Source organism: Hippoglossus hippoglossus, chromosome 1 (assembly GCF_009819705.1).
Source record: "Hippoglossus hippoglossus isolate fHipHip1 chromosome 1, fHipHip1.pri, whole genome shotgun sequence".
Lineage (NCBI taxonomy): Eukaryota > Metazoa > Chordata > Actinopteri > Pleuronectiformes > Pleuronectidae > Hippoglossus > Hippoglossus hippoglossus.
In genome coordinates, this window is record NC_047151.1 from 22,985,025 (window position 1) to 23,004,466 (window position 19,442).

At 41.2% G+C, this 19,442-nt stretch overlaps 1 protein-coding gene across 3 annotated transcripts in view; it reads right to left on the reverse strand.

The window, feature by feature from the left end:
- The window catches only part of sorbs2a (sorbin and SH3 domain containing 2a), a 46,349-nt gene extending 27,835 nt beyond the window's left edge, over positions 1-18,514 (reverse strand). The window contains exons 1-3 of one of the 3 annotated variants that reach the window (XR_004614192.1): positions 18,085-18,513; positions 11,708-11,867; positions 1,229-1,284 (exon numbers count right to left, since the gene is read on the reverse strand). Coding sequence is in view for 2 of the 3 variants with exons in the window: in XM_034588772.1 (XP_034444663.1) it covers positions 1,229-1,238 (10 nt within the window). In the remaining variant the exon portion in view is untranslated. Of the gene's footprint in view, positions 1-1,228; positions 1,285-11,707; positions 11,868-18,084 lie in introns of all 3 variants that reach the window. The other 2 variants (XM_034588772.1, XM_034588896.1) reach the window with 2 other exon arrangements.
- Positions 18,515-19,442: the final 928 nt, after the last annotated feature.

Genomic DNA, 19,442 nt, shown 5'->3' on the forward strand with positions numbered 1-19,442 from the left:
GAGCCAAAGACCAAGGTTTGCAGACAGAGGCTGAAGAGAGGAGCTGCAGCAATAGACAGTGAGGGACAGTGATGTGTTTTCTGAACATTAGAGTTTGTAAACCTTTTTTAAGAAATAACACAAATCTAAATTAAGGACCTGAATATTGGTAAAATATATCTCCTTAAAAAGAGCCTGATTTTTACTGTGGCAGATTGGTCTTTAGCCCCGTTATAACACTGTATTTTCAAGCAGAAGCGGTTTGATTGTAAAGAGACAGCACTTAGAGTATTTTATAATGGATGACCCTGGATGCTTTGGTAATAATAAAATAATAATAAAAAAAGTGTTGATTTGGATCAAAATCATAAAATCTCAGTTTTCTGACCCACAGACACTTGAGTGAAAAACCTTTAATACTTTACAACAAGCTGATGATCTTCATAAAAGGCTTTACCAGATTTTTCTTTCATTAAATTTAGTATCTAGCACTTACATAAATAATGGTGAGGTCTGCAGCTAAGACTGAAATGACTTCTTTACAATTTAAACCACCAGTTTAAAATCAGTCTGTCAAGTGTGTTATTTTCTCCTTTAATCAGTTTTGTGGTTGTTAGTTATAAGTTGCATTTCAACACCTGAAAAAAAAAGCTATTCTTGTGTGTATTCTATATCCTGAATACAGAAACAAGCCAGAGGAGTAAAGCTACCACTGGCAGGCACTCGGGGGGGTGTGTGTGTGTGTGTGTGTGTGTGTGTGTGTGTGTGTGTGTGTGGTGTGTGTGGACAAGGCCTGGAGACGGATTACTCATCATTGATTCACCGGCGGAAATACACACATCAGCTCGGGATGACTGCCAAGTTTAGGACACAGCTTTGGAAATGTATTTAAGGTGGAATATGTCACCGGTAGTTAAAAGCAACAACCTTACGATACCTAATGATGCTTTTAGTCACAATAACTGAGGCCAAAAATGGATCCACACCAAAGTGGTGAAAGAGGGTCAGGGTTAGAGTTACAGACTCATGCCTGTGGCGGAGGAAAAGTAACACACATAGCAGCTTTTAAAATAGCGAGGTGGCCTGAAATGTGGTTACATGTTGACTTGGCAATGAATGTAAAGAAATAAGTTCTCTGCTGAATAAATGTATAAATATTCAACTTCGCCAAACAAAAATAATAGACAATAGATAATACATTGGGAGGAATCCCCTACAATCTCATATTTGTGTGTTTGTGTGTTCATACCTGTATTCATATTGAAGAGCACTTCTTACTGATCTACTGCAGGGGGACACACTTTCCTGCAAAACAGAAACAAAGTATGAATGAAATGTTTTTAATAGATGAATAACCCACTAAAGAAAAAACAATTGTCTTTTCCAGTAATTTACATAATTATCTTCCTGGGGTATAACAATAACTAATTGTGTTATTGTAATCATCAAGAAATTCCCTCTTTTTAATTGTAAAATCTTTCGTACTGAATCTTAAACGTATTCAGATGTTTTGGAAATCGGCCAGTTTCCTGTTGCCCACTGGGTCATCAGTTGTTTTGACTGAAGCTGCACTTTCTTTATTAGCCGACGTCTCTGCGCAGGAAGAGTTTGTAGAGATTTATGTTGTGTAGGAGTGGAGCTGCCGTATGTGCTGACATGGTGAAAGTGACTGCAAGTCAGCTTAACTTTACCTCCTGTCACACATTTCATCCCCCCCCCATCTTGAGAAAACCTGAAAAAAATGGGCTGGGGAGCAGACTTCCTGGACATTAACTGTTCAAGGAACTGAAACATTAACTGCACATCTGAAAAGCAAAGTGTCAAGGGCCTGGTTGCAGGTGTTTAACCCACTAAAAAAGTGAAGGAGACATAGACCTGTGATAGATAATGACATCTTGTCGAATAATTTTTGCCGTGTATTGAAACTCTTCACTCCCGAATATCAGTATCAGCACCTAAAAATCTGTAAAAATCTTGTCCCTCATCTAATCCTGATTCAAACCTTCGCTATAAACATAGCTACGCGCTATGAGCCCTAACTTTGACAATGGAGCAGCGTGCTACAAGAAACAAAATCATTATAATGTGAGGGAAACTATATTTAAAAGGAGGTTAAACTCCTAAACTAGATAGGAGGTTTAAAGAATGAATACATATAATGGAATGGACATGACTGATCAAGAGATACTGGTCAAAATTACAAGGAAAGAGTACAAACACACCTGACGTGTAAAAGTTTGTCTTGAGCAGAAATGAACAAGGGATTTAGTGCAGCTGAAAAGGATTAGAAAAAGAGTTAGGTGCTAAACCGCAGGAGTATAAGCTGCGTCACTAACACACTTTCTCTTTTCCTTCAATTACAGTGTAGCATGAAAATAAAGTACGTTAAATCTAAACCTACTCGTGCTGCCTGTCATGTTCAAAAGGGTGGTTTACGCCAAAGCCTAAACCCGTGGAATCCAAAAGAGGGAATGCAATTTCTTCCAGCTGAGTGGAAGATTTAATGACCTTAGCAAATTCTTTACAGCACATAGATGAAACATGAACAGCACTGAGAAATGACACAGAACGCCGTGTTTACCCAACTGTACCCGTACGTGACGTTTGTCTCTTGCTATATGGAGACGTTTTCTTGGAACTGTTGCAGGAGTGATTTATATGCACAGGGCACACATCAAAAACCAAAGGCACAACACAGACCATGCATCACTGTGTGAATGTACGCACACGTATGTCATCATGGGATTTAGTGTGTATGACAGACACCATGAGCGACAGCCTGCAGTGGCTGCAGTAGGGATCACACACACGTCTGGTATGTAAATAACTGGGACACACGCCACTCTGATACTGATGGGAAGTTTGGGGCTGTGATGAACTGCAAAATGTGTAGATGCCTCCAGAGCTTGTTAAATAATCTAAATGTAATATATTTTAAAGAATGACTTGATTTAATGAAACGATAATAAATACTTTAATCTTTCATCTTGAAAGTCAAATGATAAAATATAGAGCAGGTTTAAAAAAAGTCACAAATAGGTCAAAATTCACTGTCACAATCCAAACAGTGACATTATGACTCAAGCTCCATTTTGCCATGATTTATTTGATCAATTAAATTCGTTCCAGAGATAATAATAATCTGGCAATTGATAAAACTTTATTTGTTCACAGAGAAATGGGGAAAAAAAACGTATTACAAACCTGGGATATTAATCATGGAACACAATGTACATGTTACCTTTCTGCTGTAAATCTACAGTAGAACATGAGTCTGCACACCTACATTATTCAGATTACTTTCTGTTCATTATAATTCCTCATTTTCTACATTCAGCACAGGGGGTAAAAAACAAACAAATCTTTCAGAATAGCCTCCTTCTATGTGTCAAGTACCTAATTGTGTACAAAGGTGATGTTATACGTTACATATATGTCTGCATATCACTGAGTAAGGATTGTCATTAGATGTAGAAGTTCTGTAAGACCCGGGTAGTTTATATTTGGCTATTGGATAGGGTTTATATTCTAAAGCATTATATATAGCTATTGATATAAACAAACTTAAAACCAAACTTCAACAGTCTGACAACCACTTTGGGCCTCATTGACAAGTAGAGTCCTGATAATTGTAGTTATCTTTTACTGGTGCTTTTTTTGGAAAAGGTATGCAGCCATATTCTAACATAATCTAACCCCGGCTACGGTGATGAGTGGCAGAAGATGGATAGCAGAACATTATTTGACCATGCTGACAATTTAAAAAGGCAAGATGATGGTAAACATTCTTAGATTTCTGAGATTCCTCTTACATCAGTCATCAACCCTCACTCCTTAAAACTATGTATATACTTTATTTGTAACGATAAGGATATATTCTAACATTATCTATTCTCACCTCGGCAGTTGTGGATTTCAGCACAGCATAAAAAAAACCTCAATAATTTCTTGTCTGTGCTCAGGTAAAAAATATCTACAAATGTTTTGGCTATCATTAATAGATGTGATTAATTATTTGACCCTTATTTACCAAGATATACTACACAACTACTTTGTTATCACATAAGTGCAGTTGTTTAACTATGAGATATCGAGCCTTCATTAAATTTATTTGTCATAAGGGTTTGATAACATCATCTTGCCAAATAATACTAAACATTTAAACATACTGTATATGCGAGCTGATATATCTTTATTGTAAACTTTTCACTTTTAATATCTTTTTCTCGCATCAGCCTCCAAAAATCCTTACTGGTCGGCTCCAGTTGCCAGCGTTTTATTTGAATACATGTGTATATGGTTTCAGAACACAGTTAAAGCTGGTGAGGAGGAAGCACTTTTACTTGTAGCATTGCATCAAGTCATGCATCACGGGATACTTCCAGTCCCTCAAGACCTGATCCTTACCCTCATACAGCAAGCGCCCTCGTAAATCTATCTGTGAGAAACACACACACCCAGTGAGGTAAATCATGGCTCTGGCGTCGCAGGCTGTCGGCGTCCAAATGATGGTCAGATTATAAACAGGATCATGTTTCTTGGGGACAGATCAGCGGCGACACAGCAGCTGTGGCCATGGTGTAATGTTATGGCTGCACACAGGAAGAAAACGCTCCGGGCTTTACACCTCTGAAGGACCCGGACTATCTCTCCTGAAAGGAACCTATTAAGCCTTTAAATACAGAATCTGAAGCACTTCCTAGGGTGATAAATTATTAAAAGTACATTAATAATTGTGTATATTAACATGCATAACACAGTATATATCAGAGAGGCACCATTTGTTTCCATCAATAATCAGTGAATGCTTGTATGTAAGACTCAATGGAATACTTACAAGGGAAGTGACGGGAATAAATGTTGTCAGATTAATACTTTTTCTGAGAATAATTAAATTTAAATGTCAATTCACAGAATATGACTACCATGAATTCTGAATTAACTTAATTCCAAAGAACTAAAGGAGTTGTTTTCTGTTCATGTCCTACTTTCTCCGTTCCAAAGCATTTTCTTTCGAGTGATTTTATTTTCTAACTTCCCTGTGGTTTATCCATCGACTGTAATTTAGGCATCGGTAGGCCACTCTGGAGACTTGTGTGTGCATAATTACTGAGTGTAATCGCTGTGGGACTGCGAACACACAAGTCAGAGCTATAAGCCGCAGAAAGCCGTGATGTCCAACACCGCAAGCCCATCAAGTCCCATTACTCTGCTGAGTGACCCACTGAGACCCATTTGGCTTGTATCAGTGGATTAAAAGGGTTTGAGCATTGAATACTTGGAATAATAAGACACTGAAGCCGCTGTGATGGACATGTATCCTTCTATATTTATTCATTGGGACATTGGGTAGATATCAGTTCATCATCAGAAACTGTTCTTACTTATAATGGCATGGCCATGACATGAGGTTTTAGTCCTCAGAGTCCTGGGCTTTTGGATTTTGCCTTTACATTGCAATTTAAAAATGTTTACTCTGTTTTTCAGCATAACATTGCCTATATATGATCAGACAATTAATGTATTTCTTTTTTTTTGTTTTTATGCTGGGATATCTAGCAATCATGTGATTTGATCAAGCCTGTGACCAGTTAATTGTGTTGACTTGTTTGTTTATTTTATTTTATTTCCTGTCTTTTACCGCATTTTACTGTCGCACTGCTTTTGACTCTACTTTCTTTTTATACATTTTTACTTTGACATGATTTTAAAGCTCTTTGACTCAAGTCCTGTTTTTTTTTAATGAGCTATAAAGACAAATCTGACTTGACTTGTAGACACAAATTCAACTCTGAAGACAAAAAATAAATCACAGCAGGTACATGGGGTCTTTCATGTGTAATCTGTGTCTAAATATACTATTTAAATTATCTGATAAACCACTATCTTTGCCCTTATTAACAAAGAATTAGACATTTCCCTGGGTTCTCATACTACTAGACATGTCTGGAAAAAAACAAGAACATGAAAAAAAACATAGCCCAGACAGGGTGACTGTCAAATGAAAGGAAACAAACAAAAGGAAGGAAAGAAAAACACAAACATGTCATCAAAGAGCGCTGGCCGGGATGCCATTACTCACTGGCCGTCTGCCTTGGCCTAGACAAAACAAGGGACTAAAAACAAATTTGTCAACATGCTTCTATGAGAAAAAATTTTTAGCAATGAAACAAACAAACCTATTTCACCCTGAATTCAAGAATTTCACATAACCCTTTCACATACTGCACATGACTATGAACCTTCCTCTTACTGAGCAGATGAGAACAATAATGATACAAGAGACACTTGCTGGGAACAACTTATGTTGTTTACTTAGTTATTTCCCTTTTTTTTAGTTCAACAGGGTCCATGTTTTCCTTACAAATTAGTGTCATATATGGTTTATTCCATTTACAAGAAAAGGGATAAAGAGTTTCCAATGTACCATTACAAAAATAAATCACAGCAGAACATCAATGATGACTTAAATAATTTCATTAATATATAAAATGAATCAACCGATTAATAGTGTAACTTATCTAGAGTTAAAAAAACTTGGACTATACTATTTCAGTTCCATGGAGTGCATGCGCACGACCTACGTGTCTCATGCAATCTATGTGTAAAAACGGCAGCAGAGAGTGACCAGTCAATGCAGATAAGCCGACTTCATGGCCTCAAGGGTCCCAACCCTGGAGTGGTCGCTCAGACTGAGACGTACCCACAGGACGTCAACAGATTAAGCTCCTTAGACAATCTATTTAAAGACCCAACTAAAAGTCATCGGATAGATCCTATTTAGCCGTTCCCAAAGAGAAAAGCTTGTCAGCTGTTGTTTACAAGAAAAAAATCATTCTAGCAGAAATATTAAAAGGACAACATGTGCAGTGGTCTGTGTAAATTAATAAGAAACTGCATGATGCTGTGTAGTCAACGTGAGTTACAAGCCTGGATTCAGGACTCACAAAGCAGAGCGATCAGAAGAATCTCACTGTAGGAATCAAAGAGAACAAATCCTTTTTCAACGAGGCAACAGAATGTCCCCGGAGATAAATCTCAGTCGAGCTACGGCCGGCCCCAAACCCAACTGACAGAGACAGACCCCTCCAAAAAAGGCAGAATTTAGGAATTGGCTCATTCCCTAATTACTGAATGGAAGCCAAGTTATTTTAGTGGTGCATTTTTGTGGTTAATAAAAAAAAAGAAAAAAGAAATGGAGCATGCAGACTAAAAAGAAGGGCTTGGGAATCAACATACCAATCAAGCTATTAGGACATTTCACATTGTGCTTTAAGTGGACACTCTTTTACGGTATTTCCAGGGCTTCGAGCATTTATGTCAAACATCAGACAAACAATTACACATGTTGACAGAATATAAACCAGTGATATAACAACATACAGCAGCAGGACAACGGCAACACCTCAGGTTTCGCAGAATAGATTTCTGTAATGCTAAATTCTATATGTTGAATCACAGCGAGTCATCAGACACTGACAATCTTGATACAAATAATGCTTAAAACTTAACGCCATGACGAGCAGAAGAAACTCGATACCTCTTGGTAAATCCTGAGAGTCCCCGGGCAGTGGAGCATTACATCAGCTGTTGCAAGACAACCGGTCCCTTGTCTCCTATTTTCAAACTTTGCTCTTGGACAAGTTAATCAACTAATGGGGGGGTTGACAGCCAGTTGAGCCAAGTAGCAATATAGTATAGTTGACCTATTCATCTTAATTATACATTAGAAATAAGGAAGTGATTTATTTTTTTGTAACTATACACTGAAGGTTCACAACCAAGTTCTTGTGCCCTATCAACAAAGTGAAAACAAAAATCCTGAATCCGCCCCCTTTGTTTTGATCTACCCCAAATTTTAAGGAGTTCTTTCATTGGAATACATCCCATTCTTCCATTAACTTTAAAGGAAATCCATTCAGTACTTTTTGCATAACTTTGCTGACAAACAAACAAAACAAACCAACAGACACGGGTAGGAACATAACCTCCTTGGTGGCAGTGAAACGTGAGAAACAAGTCTTCAGGTACAGCACTGCTTTAAACCTAGTAAGTACAATCCTCCTGCTTGTTGCATGCAAGTCCTGTTTTTATCAGGACCCTGTAACTGTTCCACCACCACGTTACTGCCACTAGTTGAACAACAGCCATTTCCAACAAAGTCTCTCGTTATCAGCCTTGTTTGTTCAACCTTGCCACTCATTAGCGGACCCCCCTCCGGCTGCATGAATGGATAGGGCTGGTCAATACACTTACCCTGCATGGCCACTCACTGTCCATACTGCAAACAACAGAGGCCCGTGTGTTCTGCAGATTGCATCACAACCCCGCTAACGAGCAGAGCCACTGGCCTGAGAGCACTAACGCAATTATGCCCCCGCTACTGTGAGTCGGGGCTATCGGAGGAGGAGAGGAGTGAATTGGATGTGACAATTTGTGGGTTTGTTATCTTACCGTTTCTATACAGAACTGAAGCTGCATTCACTTTGACATTCGCGGAGAGGAGGAGAAGATACAGAGAAAGAAGGAGCAAGGACAGGAACTGGATAAAAATGCAAATTAAATAACAAGATATCGACTACAGGAAAAAGGGAGACTATGTCTGATGAAACAAACAAAACATGGCGCACTATTGAAAATAGAAAGGGGCCGATATTGGCATGCAGTGTTATGTAATCTGTCTGGCTGCAGCCGTCTGGGGACACAGAGCATCAGCAGCAAACAACACCTCTAGATCTGCTTCATCTTCCTCTTCGCCAAGATTAGTGCACTACACGTAGAGCTCGGTATTAAAGGCTGGTGATTACAACCCTGTGGAACCCCAGGCTACACAACAAGACAAACACAACAACCTAATACAGGCACAGTTACAATGAGATGATAGGACAACAGAGAGTGGAGGGACGGCGTTACATGGAGCTGGACGCCAAAGCAATTTCAAAGATGGAGCATGAGCTTTTCCTGACGAGACAGTTTGGCTTAGTGTTATAGCTGAGATTCAATTATGGCTTCATCCTTTTCAAATGGTAAAGTAAAAGGAGAACAAGTACTTTAGGTTGAAAATATCATATTTGTAGTCAGCTAACGTCAAACTTAACGACTTATTTTACACATTCTTATGTGTAACTGTCTCCACTAAAGGAGGTTATGTTTTCATCTGCTTGTTCGTCTGTCGGTTATCAGGATTACGCAAAACTACTGGATGGATAACCATGAAACTTGGTGAAAGGATGCAGTATGGAACAAAAAAAAGGGGTTTTACATTTACTATGTTTTAGTTAATATTTGATTGATCTTGATGAAAAAAATCAGGCATGTTTAGGGGCTGATATTTTTCAGTTTGTGCAATTTGGTGCAGATACAAATAAAAATCCAGACCAAGTGGATTGAAATATGGTTTCATAAGGGGACTGTTGGACCTTGGCAGAGGTACTGTATGTTCTCTGAGTACCATTCTAGTTCATTTCTATATTCACATTTCTTATACTCTCACTTGAACCCAGTCTAGAAAGCACAAGTAAATTATACGTGGGATTTTATGGCCCCTGTCTGATAATTAAGAGAAGTTGTTAGTCAAGTCTTTTGGGAGAATGCAAAGATTAGGATGTTTTTTTCCAAACACTGCTATTGTAAACACTGTGTAGAAAGATTTGATATCTTGGAGAGAAACTTGGATGTTCACACGAGAGGAATAAACAAAAAAGGAAACTTGTCTGCACATTTTCGGTAAGAGGTGCACTAAAGCTGACTGGGTATCAGCCTCAGACTAAGATTACATTCCTCATGCATAGTCTGGATTCCACAGGTACCAGTGTTAAGTGTCTAGGTTGAAGATAAGAGGAGTTTGATTAGCGGGGGTGCTATATTTACTGCCATTAGATAGGACCCTTTACCCTCTAAGGTCGTCCAGACCATCAGGAAAATGTATCCGTGGAATCTCGGTAGGTCAGGCATGAGGAAATATTATCAAATTTTTTTACTCATAAAAATTCAACATTGAAATGAACCATTTCCAAACAGTAAATGTCTCAGTTTCATCTATTTCCGTGAGGGCCACTGAACAGCACCACACGATCCTCCTTCCACTTTGAGAGATCTCACAGTGAATCAACATATCTTTCCATTTTTGTATCTAAGTCTTTAAAAGGTATTATGCATGTCAGAGTGAGAAAGATGTTGGTTTACTGAGAGTATCGTACGTCAGGCTACGAGATTGAAGGGCCTGAAAGCCGCTCCTGAGTGTCTTTGTCCTCTTTTACACCAGCTTTTAAACAAATAGCACATATCAGGGAGGAATGAGGAGGAGAGGGTCACAACCGAGAAACAGTAACAAGGTATTTAAAGTTGAAAGTCTTTCTGTCGAGCCCTGGCAAACTCCTCGCTCTGCAGGGCACACATATCTCAGAACACTGTAAATAAATCTGTACTCAAACATGACTTTAATCTCTCTCCAGCAAAATACTTCCTAAGCAAGCATAATAAACGATACACATCCAGCCAAGCCATCAAGCCAAATCCGTTCCAAATCATTTCTAAACATTTAACATAAGCACCACAGACTTCAGCAAACTAACTCAGTTTTGCTTGTACTGGATTTATTCTTTTTTATCTATCAATAATATCATATTTGCGATGAAAGAAAAAAAATAACGGGATGTAAACTGTGACGTTTACAGGAACAGACAAAACTGGTTCTCTGTGTGTCAGATCCGGGTTAAAGCGAACCAAGCGCACCGTGCTGTGAAAGGCTGGGAACCACCCCCGTCTGTGTACCCAAGGGGTCAAGGTGACATTCCAAAACACCTCTGAGACCGGCCCTAATGGAGGGTATTGGTACATTGGCTTTTGTTGAGTGCGAAAGAGGAGACCATGAAAAAGGGTGTAACAAGAGATGTAAGTATGTAAAAAGGGACAGAGGGAGGGAAATGGGATTCTGGGGCAAAAAATTATGGGATAAGATAAGAGGTGAAGGTAAAGAGGACAGGGAGGTTTTGGGGGAGTGAACTTTTCTACACATTTAGTCTGTAAAGATAAAAAAATATGGGGGAGGGACAGTTCAGCTGGTGAAATGCTATACACATGAAGTTTTAATTAATACGGCCCAGACATATTTTCACATAATTCTTACAGACAAACTATTAAATCCTCACGACTATAATCCAAGTTGTTTCCGAGGTGAATGGTACAAACCATTGTTTTTATTTGACGCAATTTACAATGTTACAAAAGACAAAAATTATACTCTCCCTATATAATTGTGGGTTTTGGCGGAACAGTTGAGTATAATAGACTTTGGGTGTTTGGGTTGTAAAAACTATTTAGGTGTCTTTTAATTTGCATTCTCTTTTAAGCATCGATGTCTTCATACCAAGTAACAATACACACTTGAGCAGCACTATAACATCTGGGTTTGTGTGTACTCAAACAGGACTTTCAAGCCAAACTTCATAACAAGACAGATATATAATTACTAATAAGACTGAGATATAGTTAAATATTATATAAAGGATTGTTGGATTAGAAGTGTCAATAAAACGAGAACTGATCAGCTAATAATCAACTTTTGAAAACTTGAACTTAATAATAAAATTATCCTGACTTGGGTCATGAAAAAAACTCCTGTAACTATATTTCCAAATCCTCGGAGCCATTTAAACGTAACCTAACGTGACCTCCCATCCAGAAGAGTGCAGGTGCAACCATCAAGCAGTGAAAATTGAACTCTTACCGTCATAAAATCAACAGACTGGAGACTTGCTAAGAAGAGTCAGGTAAAGGTGAGCAAGGAGGTTCAAGCCCCGTTTCCTTCCTCTCCTCTGCTCTCGGCTCAGGGTTAAGTCTCTCCTCCGGGTCAAGCTTTATTCCCAGATCTCCCTCCCGTTTAACGCCTGGGAAGCACAGAGACAACAGAATGAGGAGAAAGTTAGAGCGCCAGAGAGAGGGAGTGACGGGGAAAGAGTAGTTCCCTGTTTGGGTGAAGCCGTGATCAGATACAGCTATTTTCAGACTCAGGCATGCTCGTCTATGAGACTGGAAAGTTACCCCCCAGTGTAGATGGGTGGGGGCTAAGTGACAGGGCTGACTATCTCTATTTTACCACACGCACCCGTTTGCATGCATGCATACCACAGCACACAGTATATACACACTCATGCACGCAAAGTCAGGCTATTTCTATACACACACATTCCCTCGCTGTAAAACAACAACGCAGTCACGTACATTTTGTGATTCTGTGGAAAGGTTACACCAGGTAAGTCCACCTTTGACAGGTTATGCACTGTTACGTGGACTGTGGTTGTGGAGAGCAGGGGCTGTGAGCAGACAGAGCGGGGGTGTTGGAGCGCCTCCACTCTCCCATCATGTGACATTAAAGCCCGGGAGGAAGGCTTTAATGTCACACAGTAGCCAGGGCCGTCACTGTGGTGCTATGTAAAGTAGCCTACTCCACACGGAAACCGACAAGAGTGTCAAATTCCTCTCACATGAGAATTTCTTTCACTTTCTGTGGCCGATGCTTTGATTGTCTGTCAAAAATGGTCAGTCTGAGACGGGCCAACGTCCACGACTACACACGGAGACGCCCAAACAGTCCTTCTACCTTTTTATTCATTTCATTTTTATTACAAATGAGCCATGTGCGCGTGCAGGCTGTAAAAATATATGGACTACTTTTATTCCCACTCACCTGTGTCGTTAATAATCTTACTGCTGTGTAATCCATATGGGAATGTATATTTGGAAGTGACCACACACATACACACACAGGGCTGAATATACACAGGAGAGAGGTCACCCAGAAGCACCTCTAGACCCCAGACTCCCTGCTATTCCCAGAATGATGATGTAACACCTGCTATTAGCATCTCCTATTTAGAGACTGGATACCTAAAACCAGCCAGGCAGCTACTGTGCAATATGCTATTTGGACGACTTCCACCTCCCGATTTCACACCTGCACTTGACAATAAACAAACGGGCACCAAAAACCAGCGACTCACTAATTACTGCGGAAGGTACTGAGCATTCACTACAAAAGGAAACTCGTGGTAATGCAGCTTCATTAGAGGCAAGGAGAGAGCTGATAAGATTTTTGAGTGGTGACTCCATCCCCCCCCCCCCCCAAAATGAAAGCAGATAGCCAAAACAACCGATTCAAACTATGACCTTTACAGTTAATGATGTTGCCTCTTTTCCAGTTTTGCCGGCGCATAATGTCAGCTTCATTCAATGTAACACAGAATAAAACATAATAACTGTATCAACTTTGGCCCCTGCCTTTCTTTGGATTGCAAACAAATAACCGAAAATAGTTTGTAGTAAGAGTCTACGACATAAGGCTAAGTTTTGCTGCCTTTATGTACCGAAAGTAATACGTTAATTTCAACCAATGTAGCCATCACTACCCACATACTTCCATACTTTGTGTTGTCAGATAACATCCACTAGAGGGCATCGAAGAGTCTCATCTAACAACTAACATGTCAATGGTGGAGGAAATTGTGGTAATGTAGCTCTTTAGAAAGCGGCAAAAGCGGATTTTTGTCCCTGTGACGTTACCAAAGTTACCAATTAGCAAAAGGTTTCTTCCTCCTGTTTTACTATGATTGACTCGCTTCAACTATTGGCTACACTGCCCGCCCCCCTGTCCCATCCTTCAACCAAGTTTCCGGGAAATCTGTTTGATAGATTTTGTGTAGTCCTGCTAACAAATAAACCAACCAACCACCTTGGTGGGGGTAGTAAGAGTAACTGGGTAGGCAGCATGTTTTTTTTTTATGTATGAAGCCACAAGAGTCAAACACTAAACTTCTGAACAAGTGCAGTCAACCTGTAGTCAACCTTTAAATCAAGCACTAGTGGACTTAGTTGAGTTGTCCGAGATCAACACTGACTGTGTCTGCTTTCATCGTGCCAATGATGAAGTGGTAATGTAAAAATCCCATCTTCGCAGGCACTACAGTGATCGGTGTGTCAACAGACATTATCGAATGGCAGCTGGCCCCTAGAGTTTTCTGGTCTCGTGCCAGGGATCAGCGAGGTATGGTGAAAAGCTGACAAGTGACAGGTGCCAATGATGCAACCTTGGGGCCAGAATCAGAGGAGTATCCGGGGACCAATAAAGTATTTGAGTTTAGTTGTGAAATATTATATTTTCACATAAGACATGATCCTTTAACCTACTACACCCTTTCAAAAGATGATAAACGAGAGCCCGTCTGAAGAAACATTACCCATAGTTTACGACATTTGAAAGATGTGTTTTTACAAATCTAGATCACATCCCTCTTTCATCTGAGCTATGATGTGACTTGGAGCATCTCCTCCTGATTTATAAAAACAATTAAAAACCATCATGACACAGCAGCAGCATAGGAATGAACTCATTAAAGTACCAGAGCAAACTATTTTTATAGCAAGTGACACACACTCACGCTCAAACACACCGACACTTTGACCTATGAGCCACTCCGGACTACCGCGGCCGCGTCGACATGGTCTCACCCATACAGTTTCAACACCTAATTCATTATCAGCTTCTGCAAGGCCCTGCCATTTCCACTTAAGTAAGTGGCGGGGTATAAAAAGCATGAAGAGCTGTGCATGTTCACATTAGTAAGTGTCACTTACTGGAAAATGCTCAAACCTGAGAGCAGATCAAAAAAGGAAAAAATAAATCTGCAAATATTGTTCAGCAGGCACAGCGCCAAAGTTTCGTTCCTTTGGAACAACAAACAGTGCCGGGGAATATGAGCCAGGAACTCCAATGTGATATGTGATCTCATGGTTAACAGATTTATTACATGTAATTTAAGAAAAGAAAAGTAAATAAACCATGATCTCGAAAGGTTGAACAGAACTGTTACTCCTTACAGAGCCCTCAAATAGACACTGTAAAGAGTCACTTCTTCTTTTATTGTAGTTGAGAGCTACAGGATGCACCATGGCATTTAACTTCACCCCTGACATTTGAGAATTGCCTTTTATGCTCTGTGATGGGTTGAATACTACAGTTGTGTCAAAATGTAGTGTTGTAACATGCAGTTCTTTTTGTTTGAATGAACAGAAACACAATTCTGCACGTGTTCCTCCAAACATTCATCTAACGTCATCTGAAGTGTAGGAGACTGGATTTGTTAATTCTGACCTACACATGTGCTAAAGGCAGTCTTTGTCCTGGCTTAGCAGGATAGACTAGCTAATCCCTCTGTGTTGTGTTGCTAATCAGTTTAAAGTATATCCCAATCCTCTACTACTTAAAGACTTTTTTAAGTTCGACCTCTCTATAGTGCTCTGGTAAACTAGTTTTTGCTCTTAAGGGACTGAAGTAAGGGATAAATGCGAAGAGACGGGACAGAAATTGTATTTAGGTTCCAGGGTGGACCTGGAAATCATGGGATCCTGGTTGGGAGGATTTACCAGTGAATATGGGAATGTAGAAATTTCCTTGTTTAAAAATGCATAGACTTGGCCCAACTTAGGCTGGAGATTTCCTTGCTTTAACTACCAATAGGCAACATGGCTGCCTCGCGTGTCCTACGTCTGTTTTGATGCATCGGTTTTCTATGTCCTCAGAAATGAACAGAATGGACGTAAGAGGCAGCCACCATTATCATGACATTGTTGATTTAAAGGCCTCACATATCATCTACTATGCCGTCACAAATCACTTTTCCTGCCGTGGTCTCAGAAGTAACCACAGACCTGTCACCAAGTTTTTATATACAGAATGCAAATTCACGAGTTCTGTCGTGTGCCCTTCAGTGGAATACTCCAGTATAGAGACATAGTACATAACAAGTGTGTTTACAGTTCACAGCTCACAACACATCTGATTATCCACAGCTTTTGGGAAGTTTTAAAGTTCAAAGCGTTTACTTCTAATTCTTTTAGCCGCAACAATTAAAAGCCCCAAAAGAACATGCAGTGATTACAGCAGAAACAGCTAAATCCAATCAAACCTTTTTTTTGCAAGATAGGATGTTGGTAGCCAGTTTTTAGTTTTTCATAATTATCTCATTGATTAACATTAACATAGAATTGTGTAACATCTTACACTCAAATCTTGTCCATTAACCAAGAATCCCTGATCAATCCTCTGTCAAAAACAAATAAATATCTTCAGACAAGGGACCTGGTTCAGCAGTTCAGCAAAGTTGAGCAGTTTAGGTAACAATCACCTAACGGCTCAGTAAGCTCCAAAGGATTTGGTCACTGAGAAAGCTTAGGAAGCAGGCATGTCCTGCAGGCGGCCCCTGGTATCACTAAAACTGAGAATTAGACCCGTTTTTCACACAACACTTGAGCCACGACTTCAGCCTCTGAAGAAGGGCAGAGAGACAGAGAGGGGAAGATAAAGGAGGCGGCCGAGGGACAATGAGAAAAGAGGGGACACCGAAACAAGGAAATAAAGTACAAAAGGAAATGAGAAGGAATGTGTGTGAGACAGAGAGAGAAAGAAAGTGAACTATGAGAGTAAAACCTCTATTATGGTCTTGACTTTCAGAAGAAAATGTATCACGTTCTCCGATTCCCTAATGGCCTGCCTCGATCCCCTTTAGCACACACACACACACACACACACACACACACACACACACACACACACACACACACACACACACACACACACACACACACACACACACACACACACACACACACACACACACACACACACACACACACACACACACACACTTTCTACCAGTAACTCTAAACTGGCAGGTGCAACTGAGTTAACGCTAACAGAGAGATTCTCTCTGGCCACCAGTCAAAATGCAATGATCGCCCATTGAGTGTGTATATTTAAGCCTCTATGAGATGCTGTTTATTGGTGCAGCAGCCCCTCATTAGACAGATAGCGGACAACTGTTGCTTGCCATGTTGCATCACGCTGCATGGCTTCCTGTCCCCCCCCCCCACACTAAAGCATGCAGTCGTAGAAATAAGTAAAATACTAACAACAAAGAGCTGTAGAGTGAAGTCTACACACACATAAAGATTCATACACACAATATACCACACACTCGCAGGACAGGTAGGACGCACTGGGAGTGGTATGAGGTTCCCGGAGTGATAGTGTTACACTTTGTGCATCCTGGACACCTCCCAGCTCTCCCAGCATTCAAATGGGTTTTGCAGACACCATCCATTGCTGCTGGGTATTTATTTATTTATTTTAATCATTACATCATTCTTCCAAACCGGGTAATCGGTAGCACCACATGCAAAAACATGAGGGACAACTATCTAACTGTTTTACATATGTAGCTGGAGAAGACGAAGGCTGCACCGCAACAGATGAGACTGAGAATCTGCTGCTGTTGCACAGAAACGAATGGATTTCCTCTCTGGCTCCTTTATAAATGAGACACTGATTTGAATGTTGGCAGCCGAATGCAACGCGCATCAGCAGGAATGAGGAAAAACTGAACCTCAATATTGACTTTACAGTTTCCCCCAGTGAGGGACTGGCCTTCCCACACACACACACACACACACACACCTTACTCATGTGTAGGTGTATTGTAGGTTTATTAAAAACAACGCAGACACACACAAATGACTCACAACAAAACTCTCAGGAGAATGGGCATTAATGTAGAACAATCTGAGCTTAGTGTGTAGTGGCTTTCTGCACTATTGCACAGAAAAAACCCCTGTGGGAGCATTACACTGTACAACAATAGAGATTATCCGGAGCGTTTAGGATGTAGGTTAAACATGGATCTCTCAATTCCTGATTATTGCAATCAAGCTGCCAGCTCTTTGTTAATGGACACACGCATGTCTCCCAATGCAATGCTCTTCTTTCCCATGCAGCTTGGTGGTTTCAGCATTTCACCTCCACCTCCCAGTCCCCCCCCTCACCCCAGCCCCTGCCTGCATCTTCCAGTAAAGCACCGCACACAGCAGCCTGTCCACTGGAATGCACTTTATGGGGGGGGGGGGGGGGGGGGGGACTCCTTCTTTACCGCATCCAGGTCGAGCTGGTTCATTGGGATCAACTACACGATGGTTGTTAAACAGCAAAGCGAGTTGAGGGGAGAGGTGGCTCCTTCTCCCCCCGCATCTTTACCGACAGCAGTGCGGGGAACCTACCTTGCTTCGCTCCCTCTAATCCCGCAACATGTCAGCAGGTGTCCGGCCTCTTCCGTGGGGAAACCTCCGGAGGTCCTCACCCGGAGGGGAAACACGCAGAGAGCAGAAGAAGCAGAGGAAGCGGCGGCGGCTGGTTAGCTAGCGCCGCGTCCCGGTGATGAAACCGTACACCTGTTTGTCAGCGCGCATGGATGTTGACTCCCTCCCTCCCTCCTCCTCCTGCTGCTGCTGCTGCTGCTTCTCCTCCTCTTCCTCCTCGCCGGGGGTCAGAGGAGAGCCGGGGCTCGGGTAGCAATGCGGTGTAGCCCCCCTCTTCCGTCCCCTTCCCACCTCCCAGTTCCTCCTCACGACACAAACCCTCCAGGGAGCAGGGAGAAGTGAAGAAGAAGAGGAGGAGGAGGCTCGGTCACCGCATGGCACCAACCGCGTCTTCTCCAGAAATGTCCCGAGCCTGCCCCTCGTTTCCGTTTTTCATTATTAACTATTATTATTATTATTATTGGATGACGTCGGTGGCCCCGAGCGCAAAATGGCCTCTTGTTATTTCCATTCAGCAACAGTTCACCGCGAGCTCCTCATTGGGTCCTCGTGTCGCCATGGCAACAACCCCGCGGTTCAGTCAGTGCTGGGCAGAGAAGACACACCGGAAGTGAGTGCACAGCCCGGGGCCAACAGCTGAGTGACACTTTAAAGGTCCAGTGTGTAAGACTCAGGGTGAGAGGGGTTTTATTTTATCATAAAATAATCCTAGTGATGTTGTCACTGGTGTGTTGTACGAATTGTTTTTTTCTTTACCTTAGAATGGGCCCTTTATGTTTAAATACTTTATACCATGTTCCATTGCACCTTAGAATGATGTTCGCACCAGAATAACCTGAGATGATAGAGTTCCAGTTGCACAGGCACAATGTTTACGTTCACGATAACGCAATACCCGGCATTTCACACAAACTAGCACCATCGTAACACGTCCACAGTGATTGGACAGAACTATGTGTACGACACATTTACGGACAGAAGTGCTAAATAACAGTAAAAACTACAGCCTTCACTACTGTTGTTACACAGCGCAGCCATCTTGGATTTTGAAGTCGGGGATGGTGAGGTTCCTCCGAGTCGAAATTCGGACTTGAGGTTGCAACTTCTCGGAATTACAGACATCCGAGTTAATGGACTGTGGCCATTTTTTTTACAGTAGTCCGAACTGGACAAACTAAACACCTTTTGGGGTTGTATGACAACCAAAGGCTACCACAGGTTTGGAAGTGGAGGGAGGTGTGAGGGGTATTCAGCTGCAACATGCAACTTCACCACCAGGTGTCATCAAATTCTACACACTGAACCTTTAATGTCTGGTG